The sequence below is a fragment of the Benincasa hispida genome, chromosome 3 (assembly GCF_009727055.1).
Source record: "Benincasa hispida cultivar B227 chromosome 3, ASM972705v1, whole genome shotgun sequence".
Classification (NCBI taxonomy): domain Eukaryota; kingdom Viridiplantae; phylum Streptophyta; class Magnoliopsida; order Cucurbitales; family Cucurbitaceae; genus Benincasa; species Benincasa hispida.
The window spans coordinates 63139732-63165669 of NC_052351.1; the positions used below are offsets into that span (position 1 = coordinate 63139732).

At 33.4% G+C, this 25938-nt stretch overlaps 1 protein-coding gene across 1 annotated transcript; it reads right to left on the minus strand.

The window, feature by feature from the left end:
- Positions 1-49: 49 nt before the first annotated feature.
- LOC120073661 lies at positions 50-1045 on the minus strand. The gene is made up of 2 exons (XM_039026465.1): positions 499-1045; positions 50-396 (listed from the first exon to the last, which is right to left on the minus strand). The coding sequence occupies exons 1-2, from the start codon at positions 1043-1045 to the stop codon at positions 50-52; spliced, it is 894 nt and encodes a 297-aa protein (XP_038882393.1).
- Between the last annotated feature and the right edge of the window lie 24893 nt (positions 1046-25938).

A 25938-nucleotide genomic window follows, 5' to 3' on the forward strand; every position in this document is an offset into this window, starting at 1 on the left:
CCCGATTTTCGGCACTCTTTGGTTGGTTAACTGTCTGGGAGGTCGGCTATTATGCTATTGGAACATCCCTGTTCATCTGGGAACAGTCCCTCTTGACATGCCATATTTGTCCGCATTGGAAACATGCACCTTTGCCACTATAACATGCCCCAAAATGCCTCTTGCCATAACTAGGGCATGTCGGTCTTCTGTCTGTGCTAGCTACTGACTCACCAACTCGTGGCATCTCTGACCGACTAACTGCACCGGCCGAGGGTCTCATTTTCCTTTTCTTGGATCCCTGCCAATTGGTTCCCCTAAAATGGCTTCCACTAGTCTGGGTTGCCACCGGAGATCGAAATCCCCTGTCTCTAGGCCTTACCACAGCCTCATTGCCTCTTGGCAACTGCTCAACATCTGCCAAACTCCGCTAGACTCGTGTTGTTGTTTCTACTAACTGGTTAAAGTCTAGCCAATTAGCCGTAGACGTCACCGGAGTTCTGATTTCTTTCCTCAAACCTTGTTCAAATTTCCTATATCTATCTCTTTCCTCAGCAATAATCAGCAGGGCATACTGTGATAACTCTATAAATTTCTGCTCATATTCTGCCACCGACATCGTTCCCTGTGTTAATCTAAGGAACTCATCTCTTTTTGCATCCCGAAACGAGCTGGGGTAATACTTATCTTCAAAGGCCTTCCTGAACTCAGGCCATAACATCACATCTGTACTGGTTCTTCTGGCGGATATCACTTTCCACCATTTCTCTGCTTCTTTCTGTAGTAGAAAGGTGGCTAATCCCATTTTCCTGTCCTCTAGACAACTCATAACATTGAAACATTTTTCAACTACATCCAGCCACAACTCAACTTCAGCTGGATCTGTTGTACCTTCAAATGTCACAGCCCCTAAGGCTTTAAACCTCTCAATACCATATTTCTTTTCTGAGTCGGCTCGTGCAGAGCCCATACTGGCTACTAACCTCTGCTCTATCTTATCAAACACTACATCTTCTAGCTGTGTATCTGCCCTTGCTTGGGGAGTACAAGACTCTCCCTCGGACATCGTCTCCTGACCCACTGGATCATTCACCTTCTTTTTGCCACCCGATGGGTTCTCCTCAACCTTCGGGCCCTTATTGGTAGGGTCAGTGTTCCTCCCAGATTACCCTTTTATTTTGGAAGAGGATATGACCGTGGTAGCTACTAGCTCTACTGCCAACACTCACCACCCAAACCTTCTAATCTAGATACCAATCTATTCATCTTTATTAGTAATATACGCAAACAGCTAACCTTCCTTAAGTTCTTATGAAGATTACATAATTACAAGCATACAACCAAGACATTACTTTTAGAAAAATATTCACAGGTGGCCCAAACATTCCTACAGAAACCCTGGTCCCTCACAAAACATGTGTACATAAAAAGATTATCAACCTAAGTCTTTTAATAAGTCGAGTCTTTCGGTGGCAAGCAGCAGCAGGATCAACCTTGAGGAAACTGACTGCTACCTGAAAAGGGAAAACACAGAAAATTCTGTGAGCTAAAAGCTCAGTGAGTGACTATAGAATCGTAAAGCAACAAGCGTAGCATCACTATAAATACGTAAATATACCAATGAATAAACTCAAGCAATTGTCTCTATATGTAGTTGTAAACCACTCTTAGACATCATTAAACATTATTATTCCCTAGTTGAGAACGAGCCTAAACGTTCTAGCTCCCAAACGTTTATTACCGACCGAGAGACCTATACTTCGGTCTCTCATTCATAACTGCCTACGTGCACGTGGCCACACTAAGTACCATCATATTTTATGTACTTCCGCTCAGATACCTTCTCAAATTTTTCCTTCAGTATCGAGCTACTATGATACCTTCTCATATGTCCTTCAGTATCAAATTGGCCAGATACCTTCTCAAATGTCCTTCGGTATCAAATTGGCCAGGTACCTTCTCAAATGTCCTTCGATACCTAATTGGTTAGATACCTTCTCAAACGTCCTTCGGTGTCTAATGTATATTTTGTAACATCAAACTGAGTTCCATTGCCTAGTATTTACACAAGAGTTGTTCCATTGCCACTCATTTACACATGAACTCATTCTCTCATAGCTTTCCACTAGGAAGTATATAACAAAATCAGAAACATAGCTTTTGTAATTGTTACACAACATACCTTGGCCTGTGTTACACACATACAAGCTGGGAAACATGCATTAAGTTATTCTCCAATCATTTGTTGCTTGAGGAAGTATAAATACATCATTAATGTCACTGTGCTTTACTTGATCATATATGCATGAGTATTGGAAACCTTAAGTTTACTGAGTCACTCACCGTTTGTCAGGCTCTTATTGGTTTATACGCTTCCCCTAGCTCTTCTTGGCCTGAAAAGATATAATTCCCGATTAAACTACTTAGAATTCCTAGTAAAATATCTCAAATAATTCATTTATTAAAGAAACTTCCATCAATACAGACAACTTTACTGACAAGATCCCCCTAAGCGAGGTCAGCGAGATCCCCCTGAGCGAGGTCAACGAGATCCCCCTGAGCGATGTCAGTGAGATCCCTCTGAGCGATGCAAACGAGATCCCCTAGAGCGATGCTAGCGAGATCCCCTAGAGCGATGCAAGCGAGATCCTCTAGAGCGATGCAAGCGAGATCCTCTAGAGCGATACCAGCGAGATCCTCTAGAGCGAGATCAAACTTTTCCTGTGAAATTCTTAGCGATACTCACCTCAATTCCTAGCGAGATTTCCCCCTAGAGTGAGATACTCCTTACAAAATCAGCGAGATTTCCTTTATAAACGATGAACTGCTTGCTTGTTCCTCACAAGCAGCTGTCTGCTTATGCACCAATTCTCTGTTATAACTTCAAAAATTCATTACTCAAAATCCAGAGCTCTTTTCAAGAAACTTCCTTCTACAAACTTGTTTAGATTTGAGTTAGCTTTCTTATCTTAAAATTTCAGCACAAAATTCTTTATAGTTTGGCTTAAAACTTCCAAAATTCACCTCGAGCTCTGATTAATCCGTGGTTCTGCCTCTTCTGCAAATTCTCCACTTTTGTTCTTCTCCTCTTGCAATCTTTCTCCAGCAGGACAACCTTGAAAACTAGATTCTCCCAGCTTTCAAATGGCATCGAATTCGCTAAATTTGTTCTTTTCAATTGCCAAAACTATGCTTTTGAAGTTTCACTCCCCTTTTTAATCTTTCTGCCGCTTCCTGAGTTCAAAGAATACACTTAGTGCCTCCAGCCAGACTAATGATTGAGTTTCTTCTTTTGATGTATTTTTTCCTTCCTTTCCTTCATAATCCCTATAACCAACATGAATTTCTATTTAATAAATATGTAATATAACATTCCTTTGGCTAAACATGCTTATCTAGGGAACCTAAGTTTGGGATTTACAGAACGCGTTCATGGAACTCTCGGTATGAGATCCTTCAGTAGTGACATAATGGTGGATCATGTATTAAGTGACAACCCAAATGGTCTTTAGTATATGGATAAAAGAGATAAACCTTATCCTGGTAACGCTACGGACGCGGCCCGCTTTGTGGAATAATTACAAATGTTGTGACTTGTCACAGATGGTCTGATCCTAATCATTCGTGTGGGGGACATGCGAACGGGGGCGTCCTATACAAAGAGTTTGTATAAGACCTGACCATGAAGTGTTAGCATCTCGTCGTATAACTCCATTCATGACAGAGACTTCACTTCACTAGGATGACCATAGGTAATATGACCTCAATCCTAAGTGAGTTGGGATCTCCTACCATTGAGGGCGGTTCTTTAATTTTCATGGGTGCAAGTGGCCAGAGCGCCGACTCAAACCTACCACTTTGGGGATTCATCTGATTTGGAAGCTGGGAACTCAACTACACAAGATGAAGTTCACTCCTTCCCCGAAGCAGGGATAAGTAGATAGATTGCTCCCTTAAGGGCTTGATCTCTAATCGTCCAGAAGGCTGAATCGATGGTGCGACCACACATTTCTATCTCATGGCGAGAGGTGTTCACACACATAGTAGAAAGAGCAATTGTAAGTTTGGTTATTGAGGAATCGAGTGGTACTTAAGGAGTTAAATTGAACTTACAAGGGCAAAATTGGAAATTGCCCAACTGTAACCTTACTGAGCCATCTGTGGGAAAGGGTCATCGTACTGGATTCGATTGGTTATATCCAATGGACATCATAAACTAATCTGATGGAAAAGGAGGCTTAACTCGGTCGCTTTAGTGAAGTCTGATGGTAGTTATGCGATGGAGGATATGTGTGCTAAGAGAGTTTAGTCGAGTTATTCACATAGCCGTGGACTTCGAAAAGCCCATAGGTCCCAATAAAAATCCTTTGGTACTTGGATAAAAAGTGAGAATTAGTTTTTTTGGGTCAGTTTGGAAATGTTCAAAATGGACGAGAAGGAAGCAGCATTAATAGAGCCATTAATATAAATTATAGAAACTAGAGTCCTAATTATAATATGATATGTAAAATAATATATTATAGATACCCATTATATGAGGAATTATGAGATTAATAAGTTACTGATTTTATTTATCCTAAGATGTAGGAAAATCACTATAGTAATATATGATATTAGTCCATAAGGCACGAAGACTAAATAAATTGTTGGCTTTTGGCTCTTAATTCTCAAAATTAATTTAATTTTAATTTAATTAAATTAATCAATGTTTTGATTGATAACCAAAAACTCAATTTAATACTGAATATCTTATGGTGTTTTAAATATGTCCATGTTTATAGAGCTCGGGAAATCAACATCTCAACACCTTCTTGTGATTCACTCAAGATTCGGAAGCTACAAACGAAGGACGATTAGTACCCGAAACAGTCTATAGAAAAATACCGTGGTGGATGACGTGGCATAACCAGACCATTTGCATGTAGACATGGGCAGCATTATTGGTAAATGGTGAGATTCACTAAAGAGATTAACATACTGATGGACTTTGATTTTATGATTGATTTAAACAAAAATTAAAATTAAAAAGAATTTCAAAGGAAAAAATTCAATAATAATTATGTTGTGTGCTCTTATTTTTACACCATGGTAAATTGCCTTTTTATTTTTTGATTGACTTAAAAAGAATGAATTTAAAAATAAAATATTAAAATGGAGAAAAGAGAAAATTGGGAAAAATTTTAATATTAGTGTCATGTTTGAGTGTCACGGCTAGTGTTTTACAACTATGAAGATAATGTACTTTTTTTTTTTGGCTTAATATTTCAAAAGATAAATAGATTTCAAAAGAAAATGAATTTATATAGTAAATTTGTTTAATGTAATCTAGAAGTATAAAATCTCCACCATTGATTTTATGATTGGTTATCCAAAATCCCAATATGGTCCAAATTAATTGTGGTTTCAAAAATTTTCTGTTGCCGATCTTTAAAATATAACCATAATTCCGCTTCTCAATTCTTTTAAACAAACAAATTTAACATTCTAATATCCCTTACTATCACACTACAATAGTTCCATGTGCTCTCTCTAAGTTTCCCATTTTATCTTTTCATCTTATTCTTGAGAGAGTGTTAGTTCGTTTTGTAGGATAACTTGTTGAGTTGCTTAAATCTTGTAAATCCACTCTACGTGAGATTATATTTGTTCTTAAAAAATTTCCAACAATTGTACCGGTTTGATCCTAAACCGTGATAATATAGACATCTGGATTTCTGCTCTTTGCACGCCCGTAAAAGGAGCGTGGTGTAAACGGGAAGAGTCGGAAGATATTCTTCAAATTCCCAAGAGACGCTTGGAGTGGAAGTATGCTCGAGTTGACCGACAACACACTATATGAAATTACGGTGTTCTCTCTAACATCCACTTTTATTTTGCAATTAATTTAAGAATTTATTGTATGCTTTAGTTTGTTCTTATTTATTTCTAAAAATTTTGATAGAATTATAAATTATCACATTTTTGTCTATCTTATTTGCGTTGCATAAATTGAATTTTTCTTATTATTTATAAAAAGTGTATTAATTAGTTTAATTGGGTTAATTTAGAAAAAAAGTTTAATTAAACCCTATTCACCCTCCCTCTAGGGTTTCCATATCGATCCAACAATAATGTGATTATATTCATTGTCTATTAATTGAACGGTTAAGGGATAATAGGTCAGCGTCTCTTCTGTTTTCATAACGAATGAGTAAGTTGAAGAATCGCTTTGAGATGCTTAAATAGCTCACGGTATGTTAAGCATCGGATGCACGAACATAGAGTTGAAGTGTGTCATCGTTTAGTAAAATCAGTGTCTATATGATAGTGTTGAACGATCGCTTACCTGTATGTTAGTGTTGAGCAATCGCTTAACGCTTACACCTGCGCACGCTATTTACTAAACAATCGTTTACCTTTTCCTAAGCGATCGTTTAGCGTCTGATATTTACTAAATGATCGTATAGACGATCGCTTAGCTTTTCCTACACGATCATTTAGATGATCGCATACCTTTTCCTACACGATCGTATACTTCACCTAAATGATCAAGCATTTTGTCTATATGATAGACGAGCCTTTCTCTCACTTGCTTGATCGTTGTATACGATCTCTCTTCCTCCTCCCCTCTATCAAATCCGAACAAAGCTTACCCTTTGGATTCTTACTCTGAGAATACTGAGGGCTTTGAGTGGTGATGTCGTCCCTGTTTCCTTCTGTTCGTGTGGAGACTATTCGAGGTAGACGATTGGGATTAACTGAACGATAACTTACCGTTCCAAAGAAAGTGAGATTTGTTGTGAAGAATAAGTCTTCATCTGGTATGATCTCTCGATTTCTTATTTATTGTTCCTTTGAGCATGCCAGTAATTTAGCGTTATGAATGCATATTAAGAGGTTTGAATGTATATGTGAAGATTCTGTCACAATGAATTGGAAAGATCTACTACCGCTCGTAGGTACTCTTGAATAAGAGTTCCTTCATCTATCCATAGTGTCACCAGGATCAGGTATCCCACCTTAATCCTTATACTACAAACCTATTTAGGTTATCACTTAAGGCATGATCCACTTGTATATCTTATATACATGCTTAAGTTTACATACGATAACCACGAAGTTTTGTTTATTGGATATGAGTAAATGCCAGATAAAATAACTTTTATTTTATTCATAACAATGTGTATATATTACAAACTACGAGACTCTAGGAGAATTAGGACACCAATCCCAACACAGGCATACTTGCCAAGATGAAGACTCAGGTTGTTTCCTTAGCCTTCGTCCAATGCCCATAAGCATCCTTCAACATGTGAGATGCGTTTTGAGCGGGGACTTGAGGATATTCCTTCGTCAAGACAAACTGTAGATCATCAATAACTAGAATCGTATTCAAGTTAGATTTCCTTGTCGCATAGTTTTCACCGATTAATTTCTCATTTTTAAGCAAAGATATGATTGTGGAAAACATGCTGAAACATATAACAACCAATTGACCTTATTAGTTATATTTGTCATAACCCATTACTTAATTATCCAATCAATTTACCAAAAACATATTTTATCAAAGAACCCTAATTAAACTTTTGAATTTAGTTTTTGCAATGATACTTCAAAGATTTAGAGTAATAGCCACTGAAGGGTGATCAGCTATTCCTCCCTTGAATTGAGACAATCTTAGTCAATTACTAATACCAGAATAACTCTTATTCCTATGGTTTTTAGCTATCGTTGTTTCGGTCAAGGATTTATTAACTAACTTAATTCATCTCATAAGTGTGACCCAGTCATTTTTGGATCCCAGAGATACGCTTCAACAGGCTATCGAAGGGAAAAACAAATGTTGAAGATTAACCTAAGAAACCCTATCCCTTGTCGGAGCTTACGTTGTTCTAACCCTTATGATGAGGCCCTCCGAGGGGATGGTCGCTTTAGGATGACACGCAGGCAAACCATAGGAATCTCACTGTGTAATCTAATGGAGGAGACCGTGGGATACGTTGACACATGCACCTCTCTCACTTACTATGAATACTTTCCCCATTCAACTTGTTATTAACCTGTGCAAATACTCTCCGAAAGGAGGCCACTCCTAGGGCGACACGAAGCCGAGCATGGATCTCATGGTGTGAACTCTTAGGGACGTGAGAGCTGAAATTTGATGTATCATATATACCAACTTCCTCCCATTAAAGTATTCTAATATTTTGTTAGGATTTTATTACACTTAGTTAAAACCTCGTCTAATGAATTTTTGTAAGTCCTTTAAATTTGCTCAATATAACACTTATAACGAATAATTTAACGATACTTGATTTCATTTATTAAACTCTTTTAATAAAATCAATCACTTATTGCATGCTTATAAAATATTTGCCCAATTCACCTTTGATAGGTCTTGAAAAGAACTGTATTTTACATGTTAACTTCCTCAATTTTATACTATTAACTTGCTTAATATGTCAAATTTATAGGTAAAATAGTCTCGGAAGAACTTTCGAGCAATTATAAGAAGTTTGGAGCTAAAAGGAGCAAAAAAAGAGCTAAAAATCACTTAATTAGAAGAAATCAAGATATTTACCATTTTTTCATGCTAGAAAAATACAAAGGCCCAACACTGTCACGACGCTAGAAAACAGAAAGCAACAGATTGCTGAGAAATAGGGCAGCATTGCAACACTCTCCTTTAGCTTTGCAACGCTATGAACATTGACGGAAAAATAAAAATTTGCACGTGTGCCTTTACGCAAGCAAGCGTTGCAACGCTGCGACCTACATCTATTAAAAATAATTTTTTTCAAAAATTGAAGAGAAATCATTTTTATGATTTTTTAGATCAGTTTTCACAATTTTGAGAGAGAATTCTGTAATTTCTTCATTCTTGTATCATTTTCTTGCAAGATTCAATGGATTTCTTGAAGATTTTGCTACTTCATGAGTAGGTAAGTTTTCTTTCTTGGGGATTATGCTAGATTAATCAATTCGTGAGACTTTTCTTTAATTTTCCTCTTGCAATTTGTTGTTCTTGAATGTTCTTGAATGTTCTTACTCTTAATCTCAATAATATCTGTTAAAGATGAATTGACAACTCAAATTTAATTGATCTTTGTATGCAAAATTACATGGCTTTATAGCATAATTGTAATTAAGTTGTAAGAACTAGTGATTTTGATGGAAATTTTGGACTTCTTTTCCTATTTTCTTGAAAGGATTTACTAGTTTAGAACATTCATATTGATCATGCTTGATTTTAGTCTTTTTAATTTCAAGAATGTTATAGTTGAGAAAACCCAAGAAATGCATGCCATTTAGAAATATGTGGAATGTCTTAAGGAAGTATTTATGAACTAATTTAGGGTTAATTGACTAATTAGGGTATTAAAGTTTAGCCTTAATGAACTATGGAACAATTGAGTTACATGAAATCAATTAAGTCTATGATAGAATTAGGTTAATCTACATAAATCCCCAAAACCCTTTTTCCATTGAATTTCTTACATATGTTTTTAACTTTCTCTCTCATTAATCTCATTACCAAAAATTCATTTCAATTCTTGTTTTACTTGTACTCAGTTTCTAAAAAATCAGCACCTCCTCCCCCCAATTTAAATTTCAAAAGTCAATTTTGCCAATTAATAGAGGTTCACTGAGGATCGATCTCGTGCTTCCACTGTTATTACGTGTTAGTATTAGTAGTTGTGCGTGTTTTACAAATTTTATTTGTATTGGGTTAAGTTGAACTAACGATATCATTTTTAGCTTGACCAACCTTCCAGATTGATTCCTAGATGGAGATGTTCCATTTCCGTCAGCTTAAATACCCCTTCGTAGACATAACCTTCCTTAGACAAAGGTCTCTTATGAGCACTTATTTAATCTTTTATTGAAATTCATTTTAATTCTATTAAAACAAATTAAAAAGATTAACCTATTCCTAATCCCATTAGAAATAACATAGATCAATTTTAAACCATTTAAATCATTCGAACCTATGTTTGCATGCAATCTAGATTATAGATTTTAATCTATTTCATTAATATTATCTTTTTATAAATTAATAAATAATTAAATCTAAAAAAATTCAAGCATTCACATACATCATTCCACTATTTATTATAACAATTTTAATATATAGTATGATGCATGGGCATGCTTAGATTAATCATACAACACTAACATAACACTTATATTATGATGCATGAGTATGCTAATTCTATCATGCATATAAAAAATATAACCATGTACATGTCTATCCTAAAGTGGGTATTTTTTAATCTATATGACATACAATATGTAATATGAATTCAAATAATAAACAATTTAAAACATACATACAATGCATAATTAAATTAAACAACAAAAATTGGACCGATTTTGGCACCCTAAAACAAAATTAAATGATTATATTAATATAACTAATTAATATATAAATTAAAATTACATACATCAAATTAGGTTAAAACTTGCAGCCATCACGTTTCGCGCGTGCCACCTCTCCTCGTCAAGAATTCAGAGCGTTGCAACGCTATGCGGCGAATTGCTTCAATCCTCCTCGTTTTCAGGTCCAAACTTACCCCCGAACACTTTTGTTTCTTCCTGATCTCTTCAGCAACTGTTGCGCTATCAATCAACATGGACTTACAGACTCGAAGCATGACTTAAAATGCTAAAAAAAATACAACAGGCCTTACAATTTAATCAAATTAAAAAGTAACCTAGTGTCAAAATCGAAAACATCCAATTTTGCAGACCAACCATTCAAACATTCGATAATGTAGAATATGAGAACCCACCTCTAAACAATTTGTTTCGAAAAATACGAAGAACGAAGATGCAAGGAACTTGGCTCTGATACCCATTAAAGGGATTGAATCCCACAGCGGAAGCATTCTCGTGTGAGAATGCCTTGTATCCCATGATTCGTTTTTTATATTAAACAAAATCATTACACTAAATTGAATGGATAAATACGTAAATTAGCATGTCATTGGGGAAAGAATTAGAACAATTCTTATCTTTGTAGATTCCCCAAGTGCCACGAACAATCCTCTCTAAGATTTCAACGAACGAATCTCCAAACGGTCTTAATCACGAACAACTCCTTGAGTGATCTCGAACACTACCACAAGAGTTACCTTGTTATTCTCTTAGATTTCAATAGAGGGATAGGTGTATCCAACTATTGGAAGAGGGAGAAGAGAATAAGGTTCTAGAGAGTAGAGAGATTCAGAGAAAATTTTGCACAATAACATTAAGGAGTTGTGTATTGTCAAAGTTTCTCTACAAGAATTGTGTATTTAGTTCATTCCCAAAGGACCATGGGGAGGTCTTTATATAGAGAATGGTCAAACATCTTTCCCAATATATTTTTATTTTCTATAACTAATTAAATAACATTTATTTAATTAATTAGCCAATTTAATTAAATAACACTTAGTCAATTAATTAGCCCAATTAAACAACACTTATTTAATTTGCACAGTTAAATAACACTTATTTAATTTTGATTTGCACAATAATTAAATAACTACTTATACATTAAACACAATCTAATGTATACATTTAATTATCATATACCTCCCATGTATATGTGAAAAACCTCTCCATTAATTAATTCTTTGTGAATCTAATTCACTTGAATTAATTAATTTGAATCTTATTCAAATATTACTTTCCAATTTGATTATAGATCATATCCATAATTAATGATACATTAATCACATTAATATATAATTTCCTCAAATTAATTTGTACAATTCAAATTATCCCTCTTAAATATCCTCTAATGAGCTAATGAGAGATTTGGTGGACCTGTAGATCAGAAGCTCCAACGATATGAGATTAATTGGTTAAACTCATTGATAAAGTTAATCAATATTCGTTTACTGCGGGTACACTTCACCAAAGACCCACAACTGCACTCTTCTCACTACAGATATATTTTAGTATCCATGGATATAGACCAATACCAACAAGTTAGTCCTTCACGAGTGTTTGTAACTTTAATTGGGTCAAATTACTATTTTACCCTTGGGTTACCTCTAGCTCGTTAAGTACATTGCTTCTCTAATGAATAACCTATTTATGGTCCAACCAATAAATAGAAACCCCTCTCAGGCCAACGAGAGGGTAGGGCCCTTTGTTCAAGTCTCAGAGACACCACTTAAGGGAACACTCATCTACTTACCCTTAAGGAGAGAAGGAGTGAGTTCCATCTTGTATTATTATGTTCCTAACTCCCCACTTGGTCTTGTCCTCAAAATGGTAGGCATATTGGGTCGACGAACTGCTACCCTCACCCATGCAAATCAAAGGACAATCCCTTGTGAATAGGAGTTCATAATATACTTAGGATTAAGACTAAGTCGCCTAGGTCATCTTATTGAAATAGGAACCTAACTATTAAACGGTGTTACATCTAGTGGATACTATTTCGCGGTCTAGTCTTATGCCAACTCACTGCATATGATACCCTAACTTGTGTGTCACCTACACGAATGCGTTGGATCATTATGTTTGTATCAAATACAAAGTGGGTCATATCCATAGTGTTACCAGGATAAGGTACCCAGTCTTATCCATATACTATAGACCCTTTAGATTGTATCTTGAACATTGATCTTTGTACGTCTCCACATATAGTCAAGACTCATAAAATAGCCTTGGGTATTAGTTTATTGGATTTGGGATTATTAAGACAAAATAGACAATAATACAAGCAATAACATTTATTGAATTAAGATCCATGACTCTTTATTGATGATGGTTAATTAATAACATTTCTACGAGTTTTAGGGCATAAAACCCAACATCTTCGGCCTTAGAACTAGAGGGTGGGATCCAATGAGTGACTTTGTAGGATGAACTTAGTATAAAAGTTGAGAGAGAATTGAGAACTTAATTTCTAAAACTCTTTTAGAATCTTTAAGTTGCCAAGAAGAATTTGTTTTTTAACTAACTTGAAATTCATCAAATGGCCAAGAAGAATTTCTCCATCAAAGCATCCTATTTATAGAGCAATTACATACAATTTATACAAAACTGAATTAACCAAATTTTGACACTTCAAAATGCACTCAATTTATTGAGATAAGTGGCATTTTGTGGAATCAACACTTCGTAAAATGAATTACTCACGAATTCACTAAAAGTTGGATTTTTCCACTAGAAAATATTCTTTGATCTTTCAACTAAGTGAAGTCAACATTTTGACTTTTGACTATTAGTCAATATTTGACTTCAGTCAAATTTTAATTAAATACAATTTTAATTCAAAACTAATTTTGGAATTTTTCGTGAAGTCAGCTTTTGATCTTTGACCTTTAAAGCTTGGTGAAGTCAACATTTGACTTTGTCCAACTTTGATTATTCCATTTAATTCAAAATTAATTCAATAAATTAATTAAACAATTTAATTAGTTTAATTAAATATTCAATTATTAAATCCAACACTAATCCCAATGAATCCTTATTCATAGTTTTGATATGTAAATCTTATTTATATATCTCCAACTCTCTCCTTATAATTCAATTCCTAATTGAATGATACGCTGCTAAATATATCACATATATTTAATGTTTATTCCCTAATTTGAATATGAGCACTTCAAACTCACACGTCAAACTGTTTTAAGGTTTAGTCCGATATGAACTAGTAGAGGGACCTAATGGACCTACAGATCATGAGCTTCAACGATTTGAAATTAACCAGCTAAACTCTTTAACCAACATTCGTTAACTACTGGGACACTCCACTAAAGTCCAGTAGTTACATTTTCCTCACTATAGATATATCTCTGTCCACATGATTTAACTATGATTAGTAAGTCGATCCTTCATAGGTTGCTCGAAATTACAATTGAGAATGAACAATTGGTTTATGGTTCTACCAATAAACTGAGTTCCTTTCAATCATAGAGAGGGTGGACCCCTTGTTTAAGATTAGGAGCCAGTACTTGAAAGAACAACCTATCTATTAACCCTAAAATCGGGTAGGAGTGAACTTTATCTTGCAGGATTATGTCCCCAGCTATCTACCTGGTATTATCCCTTAAATGAGAGGCTTATTGAATCGGCGTTGTTGAGCCACTCTCACCCATGAAGATTAAACGATATTCCCAAATAAATGGGAGCATAGTTAGCTCAGGATTAACATCGAGTTACCTTAGATCATTGAATTGAAACAATCAGTTTTAATAGTAAATGATATTATAAAGAAAAGTGACTATTTCATGGTCCAGTCTTATGCAAACTTTTTTTTGCATATAATGCCCCCACTCGCATGTCTCTACATGAACGATTCAGGATCATATTGTTTGTCTTAAATACAAAGTGGGTTGCATTCATAGTGTTTCCAGGATAAAACACCCAGCCCTATCCCTATACTTATAGACCATTTTGGCTATATATTCAAACTTGATTCACTTTTGTGTCTCTACATAAAGTTCAAGTATTCATGTTATAGTAAGAGGTTCTTTAGTTTATTGGATTTAGACTCTTACAAATGCAATTTACTTATTCAATAACGACTTTATTGAATATACCTCAATAACATCTTTATTGCAAAATAAAACATGTTTAATGTTTACAAACTGTGAGTTTTAGGACATACAACCTAACAGTTGACATGCGCCCTTCTCCCACTTACTATGAACACTTTCTCTATTCACCTTACTATTGACACATACAAATACTTTCCGAAGGGAGGTTGTGTCCAGGGTGACATGAAGTCAAGTATGGATCTCATGGTATGAACTCTTAGGGATGTAAGAGTCAAAAATTGATATATTCCATATGCCAATTTTCTATCATAAAGTATTATATTATTTTAAGGTTTTATTATGCTTAGCTAAAATTCTGGCTAAAGAATTTATCTAAATCCTTTTAATTTGCTCAATATAACATTTATATTGATTGTTTTAACAATACTTGACTTAATTTATTAAACTCTTTAATAAAATCAATCATCTATTACATGCTTATAAAGTATTTGCCCAATTCACCTTCTAGGTTGGCTCCCAGGTGGAGGTGTTATTTTTCCGTCAACTTAAATACCCCGCCTAGTCAGAATGTTCCTTAGACAAAGGTTGCTTATGGGCAATTATTTCATAATTTAATCTTTTAACGGAATTCATTTTAATCCAATTAAAACAAATTAAAACATTAACCTATTTCTAATCTCATTAGAAATACTTTCAACATAGGTCTAGGTGAATTAATGTTAAACTATTTAAAATAATTTGAACCTATGTTTGCATGCAATTCTTGATTATAGATCTTAATCTATCTCATTAAATATATAACACTTATATTTTAATGTCGTATTAAAACCTATAATTTACATTTAATGACATAGATCATAAATAACGCTTTATATTTGTCTAAATGGTGTCATGCTCAATGTAAGGTTCATTTTCGTTGGAAAAATATAGCATTTATATTTGTCATCCATGAAAAATAATGTAATAACCCAAATTTTGAGATAATTTTTAATTTAATTATCTTAAATTATTTGGGTATTTTGAATTTTGAGGTTAAATTGAATTATTGTAAAAAGATAATTCAATTTAAATTTTTTGCTTCGGTGAAAGAATTTTGGAATTTTAAGTTTTAAATTAATGAGAAGTTGAGATTTAGTTCAATTTTTAATTTAATTTGGAAAACTGAATTAAAATTGACAGATTTGGATTTTTTAAAAATAATTTGGAGAAGATAATTAGAATTAATCAATTGAATTGAGATGATTGATTTAAATTTATTTTTTCTAAAAGGATTTGGGAATTTATTTATTCAATTTTTGTTATACTTGAAATTTAAGAAGAAATTGGGATTTTGAAGAGGAAAAGGAAAGGGATTACATATATACAAGGTATAGCAAAATTTTAAAACTATCGCTGGTAGACACTGGTAGACTTCTAATGTCTATCAGCGTCTATCATTGATAATTCTAAAATTTTGTTATATTTTGTAAATATTTTGATTCAATTTTCTATATTTAAAAATAGCCATATATGTGTGTGTGTGTGAAATAGGAGAAGTAAAAAAAAAAAAGGAAATTAAAAAGATTTTTTTTCTCTTCTCTTCCGTTTGTGCATGCACAAACCCATAAATTTTCTACATGCGTCGCGGTTCTGATCGACGCTCAACCTCGGATTTCGCTGGGTTCTTGGATTTTTTTTTTTTTTTTTTTTTGAAGTGATTGGTTGTTGTGAGTGGACTTTGTATGTCAATCAAAATTCTATTTTGGGTGTTTTGGATTGTTTTGGAATGTCATTGTTATTGAATTAATTTTTGGCCAAGAACTGATTCACCCATAAATTTTGAGGTTGGATTCAGGAAGTTTGATTGGTTAGAGCCGCTGTCCGGTGAGATTAAGACTCTATTGACAAGTTTTGGTAAGTTTTAAGGTTTCAAAACCATTTTGTTTTGGTTGATGTTGCTGTAAAAATTAGACTCGGAGCCTTAATATGTTTAGGTTGGCTTTGTTTGCAAAGTTTGGAAGCGAGTTCAGTTTAAGCTTCAACTTTTAGGCGAGTTATTTGGAGAATTTTAGAATGATTTTACATTTTGGAACTAAGCCCTTTTTATTAATTGTAAATTTGGATTATGTTTAGGCATGATTCAAGATTCATCTAAGCTAGGAGGAAATTAATTTGCTTGTTGCTTAGACATAATTTTGAGGTAAGTAATCTTACTACTGGAACTGCCCTAGTGCCAAGCAATGATAATTCTGATTTATTGAGGATTATTAGTTAGCATGATATTTATGTATGCCTTCATTGACTGAGATTTGAAAGGACTAGAGCCAGGTATTGATAATTATGATTTACTGAGGATATATTGATGGTTTGATGTTTATGTATGCCTTGCTGGCATGAGGGTTTAAAAGACTAGAGGCGCATAGAGATGTTTGAATGCTAGCATTATTTGAGTATATTATTATTCTTGGAGATCCTACTGAATCTGAGGATGATGGGATGTAGATGTATATATATGTTATACTTAACTACAGTAGGATGAAATTCAGTTATTCATGTATAGAGGACTAGGAGAGTGCTTACGTTCCACCAGAGGTAGACATCTAGAAGACATAGATGCCTAGCCTGACTCCAGTAGTGGGGTTACTTACTGAGTATTTTATACTCATCATTTCTCATGTTGATGTTTCAGGTAAAAGCAGGGACGCATCGACAAATGACAAGCTGAATCCATGATCGAGTCACTATAGACCAGTTTTATGCTTCCGCTCATGATATTTAGATTTCTTTTCATGTTTTTTAACGTTCAGTTTTGATGTTTGAAACTTACTGTTAAGATTTGTTTTTAGACTTATTTGATATCATTTATGATTTATGGGTAACGTATCATTTTTTTAATAATTGAATTTAATGGAGGTCTTTTGAATTTACCTTAATTTATTTAGCATTTATTTCAATATAAAAGGGTGTCGTTTTATGTTCCATGCATGCTTGTGTTTAGTAATGGCCTAGCTTGAGTCCTAGGGGGTCGGGTCATTACAAATAAATATACATATTCATCATTTCGTCATATATTATAACATTTATAATTTTGTATGATGCATGAACATGCTTAATTAATCATACATAAAAAATATAACACTTATACTATGATACATGGGCATGCTAATTTAATCATACATCCATAAAATATAACATTCATATTTAATCATGATGCATGAATATGTCTATCCTAAGGTGAGACTTTGAATCTTTATGACATACATTATGTAATATAAATTCAAACATTAATTTAAACATACATCAAATGCATAATAAATTAAATAGAAAAATTGGATCAAATTTTGGCATCTTAAAATTAATTAAATTAGTATAACTATCTTCTATTAACCTAATTAATTAAAATAAACAAAACTAGGGCAAAATCGCTTCAGCTGCGCTCCTCCACTAGCAACTCACATGTTCGGAGCACAGTGGTGCTAAGGAGAGTGCCGCTGCGCTTTGGTCTTCTGTTGCAGGAGCATCACGATGCAATTTCAAACGTCGTAGCGCCGACCATAGTGTCATGGCACTAAGGTCGTTGCTTCGACCAAAATCTTCATTCCAGTACTATTTCAGCTCTATTTTGCACCGATCTCTTCAGTAACACTTGCTCCTCGACCGACATGGACTTATAGACTTGATAGCAAAACATAAATGCCTAGAAAATACGAGCCCTTACATTTTAATCCCATTTAAACATAAATTAAGTACCAAAACTTGTAAACATCCAATTTCGCAAACCTCATATTTAGAATGCAAATTTAAAACACATCTTTCTAAATTGATTTTGTTTCCAAAATGTGAAAAAACAAAATGCAAGAAATTGGCTCTGATACCAATTGTTGGGAATTGAATCCTGAGCGGAAGCATTAGGACTATTTTGCATATGGTTTTTCATTTTATAGGAAACAAAAACAGCAATTAAACATAATAGTAAATAGGATAAACATCATAAAAGCATGCTTTAATGAATGGAAATAAAAGGGAGAACTATTTATTACTTTTGAAGATTCTTGAGCCTCTCAAAATTTCCTCTAGATTTTCAAGCGAACATCTCCTCAATTGATCTCGGACACGACCACAACTATAACTTTGTTATTCTCTAAGACTCCAATAATTGGATAAGTGGTATCCAACAATTGGAAGAGGAAGAGGTCTCAGTTAGCACATCAATTAAATGACCATATATATTAGATCCAATCTAATATATATATATATATATATGTATGTATGTATGTATAGTTAATTAATAAATATAAACATCACATGTTTATATGCATAAACCTCTCTATAAAAGTTCTTAATCAATTAATTAACCATTAATTAATCAATTAAGTAACTATGTTAAATCATATTTAATATAGAATTAATTAACGTATAAATAATATCACATATTTATATGTATCTATCTGTTTAAGAATCTATTCCCATAAATTTGATATTTGAATCTCATTCAAATGTATCTCTCTCACATAATGTATATTATAGGTCACATCTATAATTAATTATATATTGATCACATTAATATATAATTTCTTTAATTCCTCACTAATATTATTTCATGAGAATTATGTATTTAGTTCATTCCCAAAGGTTCATGGAGAGGTCTTTATATAGATAAGGGTCAAACATCTTTCCCAATACATTTTCATTTTCTACAATTAATTAAATAACATTTATTTAATTAGTTAGTCCATTCAAATAAATAACACTTAGTCAATTAATTAGCCTAATTAAATAACACTTATTTAATTTTTATTTGCACAATAATTAAATAATTATTTATACATCAAACCTAATTTAATGTATACATTTAATTATCATATATCTCCCATGTATAGGTGCAAAACTTCTCTATTAATTAATTCTTTGTAAATCTAATTCACTTGAATTAATTAATTTGAATCTTATTCAAATATTACTTTCCAATTTGATTATAAATCATATCCATAATTAATTATATAGTAATTATATTAATATATAGTTTCCTCAAATTAATTTGAACAATTCAAATCATCCCTCTTATGTATCCTCTAGTGAGCTAACGAGGGGACCTGGTAGACCTGTAGATTAGAAAATCCAACGATATGAGATTAATTGATTAAACTCATTAACCAAGTTAATCAATATTTGTTAACTATGAGTACACTCCACTAAAGACCCGCAATTGCGCTCTTCTCACTACAGATATATTTATGTGTCTATAGATATAGATCAATACCAACAAGTTAGTCCTTCACGAGTGTTCGTAACTTCAACTAAGTCAAATTACCGTTTTACCCTTGTGTTACCTCTGGCTCCTTGAGTACCAGTGCTCCTCTAATGAACAATCTATTTATGGTCCAACCAATAAATAGAAACCCCTGTTAGGCTAATGAGAGGGTAGGGGTAAAACTTGAACCCTAATTACTTTAAGTAAGAGTAAGTAATGTAATGTCTTCTAGTGAGTTAAATGAAGCCATGGTTTAGGAGGGAGAGAGGATGGAAGCAAGAAGAAATAAGTTCTTGTGTAGCTAAATGTAATCCCCGAATTCTAAGTTTCCTAAACAAGCATGTTCAGCCAAAGGAATGATATATTAAATATCTAATAAGTGAAAAAAAAAAACTATGTCATTTATAAAAGTTGTTGAGAAAGGAAAAGAAAAACACAAAATAAGAAAGCTCACTTATTGGTTTGATATGTGGCGGTTAATCCTTGAATTCGAGAGGCGGCAGGAAGATTAAAAGGGAAAAGGAAATTTGAAAGCTTGGTTTCGGGAATCTACATGAGCAAATTTAGTGAAATCAGTGCTATTTGAAAGCTGGGAGAATCTAGTTTTCGAAGTTGTCTTGTCAGAGAAAGATTGTAGAAGAAGATGAACAAAAAGTGAGGAATTTGCAAAAGAGGCAGAATCGCAGATTAATCAGGGCCCGAGGTGAAGATTGGAAGTTCTAGGCCAAACTATAAAGAATTTTTGGCTGAAATTTTAAGGTAAAAAAGTTAACTCAATTCTAAACATTTTTGTAGAATAAAGTTTCTTCAAAAGAGAGTTGAATTTTGAGTTATGAATTTTTGAATTTGTAATAGAGAAGCTATGCATAAGCAGACAACTACTTGGGAAAAACAAGCAAACAACTCATATGGAGAATGAGGATCTCACTTATGAAGGAAATCTCGCTAATTTTGTACTAAGGATCTTGCTAATGAAGGAAATATCGCTAATTTTATGGTGAGGATCTCGCTCTAGAAAGAAATCTCGCTAGAAATTGGGCTGAATCTCATTGGAAAGGTGAGTATCGCTAGGATGAAAGATCTCGCTCATGAGGAGGATCTTGCTCATGAGGAAGATCTCACTCATGAGGATCTCGCTCATGAGAAGAATGCACTCATGATGAGTATCTCGCTAGTAAAGCTGTCTTTGATGATGGAAGTTCCATTAGTAAATGAACTATTTGAGGTATTTTGCTAAGAATTCTAAGTAGTTAACCGGGAATTATGTCCTTTCAGGCCAAGAAGAGCTAGGAGAGGCGTATAACCCGTTAAGAGGCCAACGAGTTGTGAGTGACTATGTGATGCTTTAATGTTTTAATGATTTAGAAACTATGATTTCTCAGAAGATATTTCTCATGCTAAGTGTTCAAGTGAAGTGCCAAGCAACATATGTTTGAAGCTATTTCTCATGCTAAGTAAAGCATGTTTTCCACGGACATTGACACGATTTAACTATGTTATCTTGTCCAAATACTTTCACCATGTTTTAGTAACTCCATTTTCATGATGTTTACTAATGTATGGGTTTTCCAAGTATGTTTTCCATGTCTAACACATGCTAGTGGTTTTTACAAGCTAGTTCAATATGTTTTAAGCCAACTTATTTCACAAAGTATGAAGCATGCGTTAGGGTTAAAGCTAAGGTTGAATGAAGCTTGATGTACTATATTTTAAACACTTAAGGTTGTCAAAGTACATGCGTTGGTATTCCTAAACATAATGAAAAGGGATACTGAAGGTAGGGAAGGTATCCTAAAGAGTTTTCTATGCTATATTTGAAAACTATTCTTTTAGTGCTTTTCGAGAACTTGATAGCTTAAGTGAGCCAAGGAAGGTATCTGAATAAATGTACCTAAGGTGTTGACGGTACATAGAAAACACCACGTGCACGTTGGTAATACGACATCGAGGGATTGAGCAAAAGGGTTCTTCCGGACTAAGGTTGACGTTAAGGGTTAGATTTAGTAGTTCACTCTCAATTAAGGATAAAGGGAGGATGACATAGCCAGGTCGCAGGGGACGTAGGGGAATGCTAGGGCCATCAGGGGCCGAATCCGGATTTCGAATCTTGGTTCGAATTCTGGGCCTGGGGTGTTACAGATGGTATCGATAGGATGACATAGCCAGGTTACAAGGGATGTAGGGGAATGTCGGGGCCACCGGGGGCTGAATCCGGATTTCGAATCCTGGGCCTGAGGTGTTACAGATGGTATCAATAAGATGACATAGCCATGTCACAGGAGACGCAGGGGAATACCGGGGCCACCGGGGCCGAATCCGGATTCTGAATCCTGGTCCGAATCCTGGGTCTGGGTGTTATAGATGGTATCGACATAGGGATCTCGCCTAGCCATAGTTTAGTATGAACAGATCGAAGTAAAGGTCTCATCTGGCCATGGTTTGGCATTAGGAATTAGAGCAAAGAATGTTCATTCTCAATTAAGATTCAGGTTTCAAATACAATGGTTTTAAAGGTTTTATGTATACGTTTGCTTGGTATATTTTAGTTCCAGTATTATGTTTTCGAGCTTTCAGTCTAAGCATGAGATTTATGTTTTTATTAAGTCACTAACTGGGCTTCTAGCTCACATTTTCAAATGTTTCCTTTTCAGGTAGCGGTCAGTTCCCAAAGGACTTTTCTGTTGCTGCTCTGCCACTCAAAGAAACAAGTTGAAGGAAGTGTAATTGAAAACTTATATTAATTAGTACACATGTGTCTGTCTAGTGACTAATATACTAGATGAGGCTCACTAAGTTGTAATGTTCATGTATGAACAATGCTGCGAAACCCTACAATGTAAATGTGTTAAGTTCCGAGTTAATATGTTGGTATATTGATGATATGTATGTATTCAAGGTTTGAGTAAAAGTTAATAGGTTAGTTAGGTAGTAAGTGTCAACAAAAGGGTTGGTAACTGCTGCAGCCACCATTCCATCCAGGTTAAGAGGGTAATTTGGGATAGGGTGTGACAGTAGGGCCCTTGGTTCAGTCTCGGAGACATCATTTAAGGGAACACTCATCTACTTACCCTTAAGGTGGGAAAGAATGAATTTCATCTTGTATTATTATGTTCCTAGCTCTCCACTCGGTCTTGTCCCTAAAATGGTAGGCAAATTAGATTGGCGAACTGACCACCCTCACCCATGCAAATCAAAAGACAATTCGTTGTGAACAGAAGTTCATAATATGTTTAGGATTAAGACTAAGTTGCCTAGGTCATCCTATTGAAATAGGAACCTAGCAAGTCAACAGTGTTACATCTATTGGTTACTATTTCACGGTCCAGTCTTATGCAAACTCATTGCATAGGATACCTTCACTCTCGTGTCATCTACACGAAAACGTTGGATCATTACGTTTATACCAAATACAAAGTGGATCATAAACATAGTGTGGGGAGAAGGTACCTAGCCTTATCCCTATACTATAAGCCCTTTAGGTTGTATCTTGAACATTGATCCCAGTATGTCTCCACATACTGTTCAAGACTCATAAGACAACCTAGGATGTTAGTTTATTGGATTTAGTGTTATTAAGACAAAATAAAATACAACATAATTAATAACATTTATTGAAATAACATCGATAACTCTTTATTGATGCAATAACATCGATAACTCTTTATTTATGATGATCGATTAATTACATTTACTATCTACGAGTTTTAGAGCATACAACCCAACAATATCCTATACAAATGCTTGTATAAGACCGGGTTGCAAAATGATTCATCTTTCTTTATCACACTATTAACTGGACATATAAATATTTCATAGGATGACCATAGGTAACTCGACCTTAATCTTGAGTGAGTTATGAACTCCTATCTATGAGGGCAATTCTTTTGATCTTTGTGGGTGAGAGTGACCAAATTCACCGACTCAATAAGCCTACCATTTTGGGGATTTGTCAGATTAGGAAGTCGAAAATATAGTTACATAAGATGGAATTCACTCTTTCCCGTCTTTAGGATAAATAGATGAATTACTCCCTAAAGTGTAGACTCCGGGTCTTGATCACTAGGGACCCCTCCTCTCACTCACCCGAGAGGTTTTTGTTTATGAAAGACCATAAACACGTTATTCATTAGAAGATCAATGAGACTTAAGAAGTTAGATGTAATTACAGAGGGAAATGGTAATTTGAGCCAGTTGTAATTATGAAGATTCGTGAAGTATCGACTTATTATTGATTGGTTATATCCACGAACACATAAATATATCTAAAGTGAAAAGAGTGCAGTTGTGGGTCTTTAGTGAAGTGACTTATAGTTAATGAATTTTGATGAATTAATTAATTAATTTTGTATCATTGGAGCTTCTAATCCGTAGGTCCATTAGGTCCCCTGTTAGCTCACTAAGGGTAAAACAAGGATTAATTAGTTTTTTGAAAATTTTGAATTGTTCAAATTTAACATGGGAAAATGCATTAATTATATTAGATACAATTAATATAACGTTTTTAGATGCATTATAATATAAAGTTTAATTTTGAATATTAAACTTTATAGTATGAGAGTATTAATATTTGAATAAGATTCAAATATTAAACTATTATGAATAAGAGTCATATTGTAATAAAATTAAATGTTACTTGTATGAGATATAATTAGTGTATATAGATACATTATATTGTAAAGTTAATTTTGAATCATATTCAAAATTAAACTATATAATATGAGAGATGAACTTATTTGAATAAAATTCAAATATTAAATACTATGAGTGAGATTCATATTACAACTATAGATTAAAATTTAATATGAATGAGATTCATATTTTAATTATAAGTTATGAGAGGGAAATACATTTGAATATGATTTAAATGTAACATTAATTAAATATATGATATTTAATTAATTTATATTAATTGATTTTAATTAACATTTATTAAATTAAATTAAATCTAATTTAGCTTTGGTTAAATTTTAACTCCCCATGATTAAGAGGAGTTAAAGATTGGTTAAGGGAAGTTAATTTAATCAACTTCCCCTCCCAAAAAAAAAAAAAAATGAATGTGATAATCCATATATAGAATGGTTATGTGATTTTCCCAATGAGCTCTCATTGATTTTTTTCTCTCTTCATCTCTCAACTCTCGACACAGACACAAAAAGAGAAAAAAGTTTTCTTTGCAATTTTCTTCTTCCCTAAGTATTTCAAAAGGGGTTTCCACAAATCCAATCTTTGACGGAGCATAGCAGGAAAGACCAAGTGGTGGTATCCTTATTTGTGACTATTTGTGAGATTACCAAGAAAGATTTTGTGGAGAAAGTCTTTAGGGAGTTTGTACATAGGAAAGCATTGAAGAAGGTCTTCAAGGGTTAGTTCTCCTAATTCCTCTATCCCCTGTATAACATGCTTGTATGTATTTATGTTTATCTCGAACTCTTGTATGTTTCTTTGTTTTTTCACGATTTCAAAATGAATTTCGAAAGCACACACATTCACGTATTTCCACTGAGGAATTCGATTTCTTAAAATAAATTTATGAATTCTCTTCCTTCAATCACATTTCGATATTTCTCTTATGAAGAATAAAAACTTTTAATTTTCATTATTCATAAAAGATTTTGAGCTCTCTAATAAAGTGAAGTTTTGGTAATCATCTATATTGCCAAGGTATTTCAGACAGACATTTAATATGTGTGTTTCTTTCATAGGATATCACTTTTTAAAATCCAAGATATTATATCCAATGAACTTTAAAACCACTATGATATAGATTTTTTAATACCCTCCATACTTGTGGGATTTTTATACCTGAGAGATGGATAGAATCTAATTTAATTAATAAATTAATATCAATTAATTATTACTATTAATTTTAATTAATTATTAAATATAAACATATTATTTAGATTCAATAAATTTCAACTAATACATTTACCATTTATTTATGTTATCTTAACTATTTAATTATAACTTTTATTATTAATTATTAAGATTTTTAATTAAATTAAATAATTTAAATGATGTTTAATTTAAAATATTCGGTTAAAGATATTTTAATTGATTAAATAATTAATCAATATAACAATATATTAAATTGTTAAATTTAATTATGACTACATTATTTGTTCTCCTACATTTGATTAAATATTTTTTTATATACAAAATTGACAAATCAAGCAAATTCATTTAACCTTTAGATATTAATTATCTGCATATCCAAATCCAGACATTAATTATTCTAGTCATTAAAACCCA

What these genes read in the sequence shown, in the direction of transcription:
- LOC120073661 (XM_039026465.1), bottom strand. Translation starts at nt 1,045, where the DNA reads ATGTCCGAGGGAGAGTCTTGTACTCCCCAAGCAAGGGCAGATACACAG. An exon ending in ATATAGGAAATTTGAACAAG is followed by an intron (nt 397 to 498) that starts GTTTGAGGAAAG and finishes GGAGTTTGGCAG; the next exon opens with ATGTTGAGCAGTTGCCAAGA.